Source organism: Gossypium hirsutum, chromosome A07 (assembly GCF_007990345.1).
Source record: "Gossypium hirsutum isolate 1008001.06 chromosome A07, Gossypium_hirsutum_v2.1, whole genome shotgun sequence".
Lineage (NCBI taxonomy): Eukaryota > Viridiplantae > Streptophyta > Magnoliopsida > Malvales > Malvaceae > Gossypium > Gossypium hirsutum.
Genome location: NC_053430.1, coordinates 41,887,431 through 41,890,010, shown reverse-complemented (window position 1 = coordinate 41,890,010; position 2,580 = coordinate 41,887,431). Strand labels below are relative to the sequence as shown.

Genomic DNA, 2,580 nt, shown 5'->3' with positions numbered 1-2,580 from the left:
ATGTACTCTAACGATGGGCGCAAATCGGAAGACATATCCATCTGAGGTCTTCGAGCCATCCGACTCTCCCACACCGCAATATATCTCCGGTGCGTAACCCCCAATGTTGTCCATGTCTCCCTCTCTTGTCCTTACCGTGAACCTCCTCCCCCACCTGCATTGGCGGATCCGGGATGTACTGGATGCAACCAAACTATCGTAGTACTCAATCTCCGTGGTACCACTCGACTACATTGAAACTGATAATTGGTGCGTTTGTGCACCACAACTGAGAATCAACATAGGCAGACGAGGGTATAATAGCCGCAATTTCTGGTCTACGGTATGGCATCCATATAAACTGCACGATTAATACCATGATTAAAATTTAACACGGTTGGAGTAAGATATAAAAATCAATTACATGTCACGAATATTTGAATAGCTTACCCCTTCCCCGGCATGTTGTTCAATCATCAGATGATATATCGGGACAGTGTACGACCTCCCGATACCCGGATAAATACTCCATCTACGAAAACAATTTTCAAGTAAATGTAGTTTCATTAGAATAGTATTATTATAAAGAAATTGCCAATTACTAACAAGTTAAATTTTATCACCTGTTAACTAGCGGATATACGTATGGTTGGTGACTAACCGATGCCAAGAATGGCATCCGATAAAGAGCCCATGATTGCAACAATATAAGGCATCCGCCCATGTCTACAGCATTAGGCTTTGTCGTCCGACAAAGCTCACGATACAACATTGCCAGAACTGCGGAACCCCAACTATAGGAGCGAACACTACGCAGATCAGTTAACAGAGGTAAATACTGGATATGAACATTGTTGTTGTTCGAATTGGGCATCAATACACCCCCTATGATATGCATAATGTACGCTCGAGCTGCGCACACCAACTCTTCTTCAGTGGCATTATCTGATAAATGTTGAAAATTGGCTTTTAGCCATGTAAATTTCAACTCCGAAAAAGTAGACTCAGCATCACCGGGCGAGGCTCCTAGTAGGCTGTAACAAAGTGCAGCCGGTTCAGCTATCGCACTTACGCCCGTGACGGCATCCCCGTCGAATGGGAGCCCAAACTGCAATGCAACATCCTCCAGAGTAACTGTGCACTCCCCACACGGTAAATGAAAAGTGTGGGTCTCCGGTCGCCAACGCTCGACCAATGCGGATATTAAATCGTATCGCAAATCGAACGTCCGGGTCAATGCTACTGATCCGAATCCAGCTAGCTCTAAGTACGGCATCAGTCCTGCATCCGGGGAATATCCTACACCATTCACCCTGCCCCTTAATATGCGGTACGAGTCCTGACAGTGTTAAATTACAAAAAATAGTTATAATAACATAATTTATTTTCTTAAATTACGTAGATCTTTTTTAATGAAACCCTTGCGTAACAAATAACAATATATTACCGTATTATTAACTGTGTCACATATGTGAGAAAGTTCCTTATTGATCAATGAAGCCATTGCGATGCCTGCAATTTCAAAATAAATTTTGGTTATTAATTTTATTGTTTGATAGATTTTAAATATTTATTAGAATAACTTATAAAAAAAATAGCAAACAATTTTTTCGACAACATTTTCTTTTGCTATACTACATTAAAAAATTAAATATATCCAATTTAAATACAAATATTATTATTATTTTAAAATGATAATAAGTAAAATATTTTCGTATATTATTTTTTATATTATTTTAGAAAAAATGTTTTAAATGTATTATGTAAGTATTTTTTTATATTAATTTAATAAATAACACTGATTTTGACACTTTTTCGTATTTTTTTCGTATCTTTTTTTTAAATATATTACTTTCGTATTATTTAATTTTAAAACCCTTATTTTAGTACATAATGTTTTAAATATATTATTTAAGTGTTTTAAATATTTTTTAATAAATAACCCTGATTTTAGCACTTTATTCATATTTTTTCGTATATTATTTTTTAAAATATATTATTTTCCTATTTTATTTTTTATATTATTTTAGCAAAAAATGTTTCAAATGTATTAGGTATATTATGTAAGTGTTTTTTTATACTAATTTAATAAATAACCCTGATTTTGACACTTTTTTCGTATTTTTTTGTATCTTATTTTTTAAAATATATTATTTTCGTATTTTATTTCTTCATATTATTTTAGTACATAATGTTTCAAATGTATTATTTCAGTATTTTTTTATATTTTTTCAATAAATATCCCTGATTTTAGCACTTTATTCATATTTTTTTCGTATATTATTTTTTAAAATATATTATTTTCTTATTTTATTTTTTATATTATTTTAGCAAAAAAAAATCAAATGTATTAATTATCTGTTTCTTTATATTAAGGGTTTTATACTAAATAACCCTGATTTTGATACTTTCTTCGTAATTTTTTTATTTTCGTATATTATTTTTTAAAATATATTATTTTCGTATTTTATTTCTTTATATTATTTTAGTACATAATGCTTCAAATGTATTATTTAAGTATTTTTTATATTTTTTTAATAAATAACCCTAATTTTAGCACTTTATTCATATTTTTTTCGTATATTATTTTTTAAAATATAT

At 31.0% G+C, this 2,580-nt stretch overlaps 1 protein-coding gene across 1 annotated transcript; it reads right to left on the bottom strand.

Annotated features, from left to right (window-relative positions):
• Positions 1 to 205: 205 nt before the first annotated feature.
• Positions 206 to 1,483, bottom strand: LOC121203712 (serine/threonine-protein phosphatase 7 long form homolog). The gene is made up of 4 exons (XM_041074155.1): positions 1,427 to 1,483; positions 603 to 1,318; positions 430 to 511; positions 206 to 340 (listed from the first exon to the last, which is right to left on the bottom strand). Exons 1-4 carry the CDS (start codon positions 1,481 to 1,483, stop codon positions 206 to 208), a joined length of 990 nt encoding a protein of 329 aa, XP_040930089.1.
• Between the last annotated feature and the right edge of the window lie 1,097 nt (positions 1,484 to 2,580).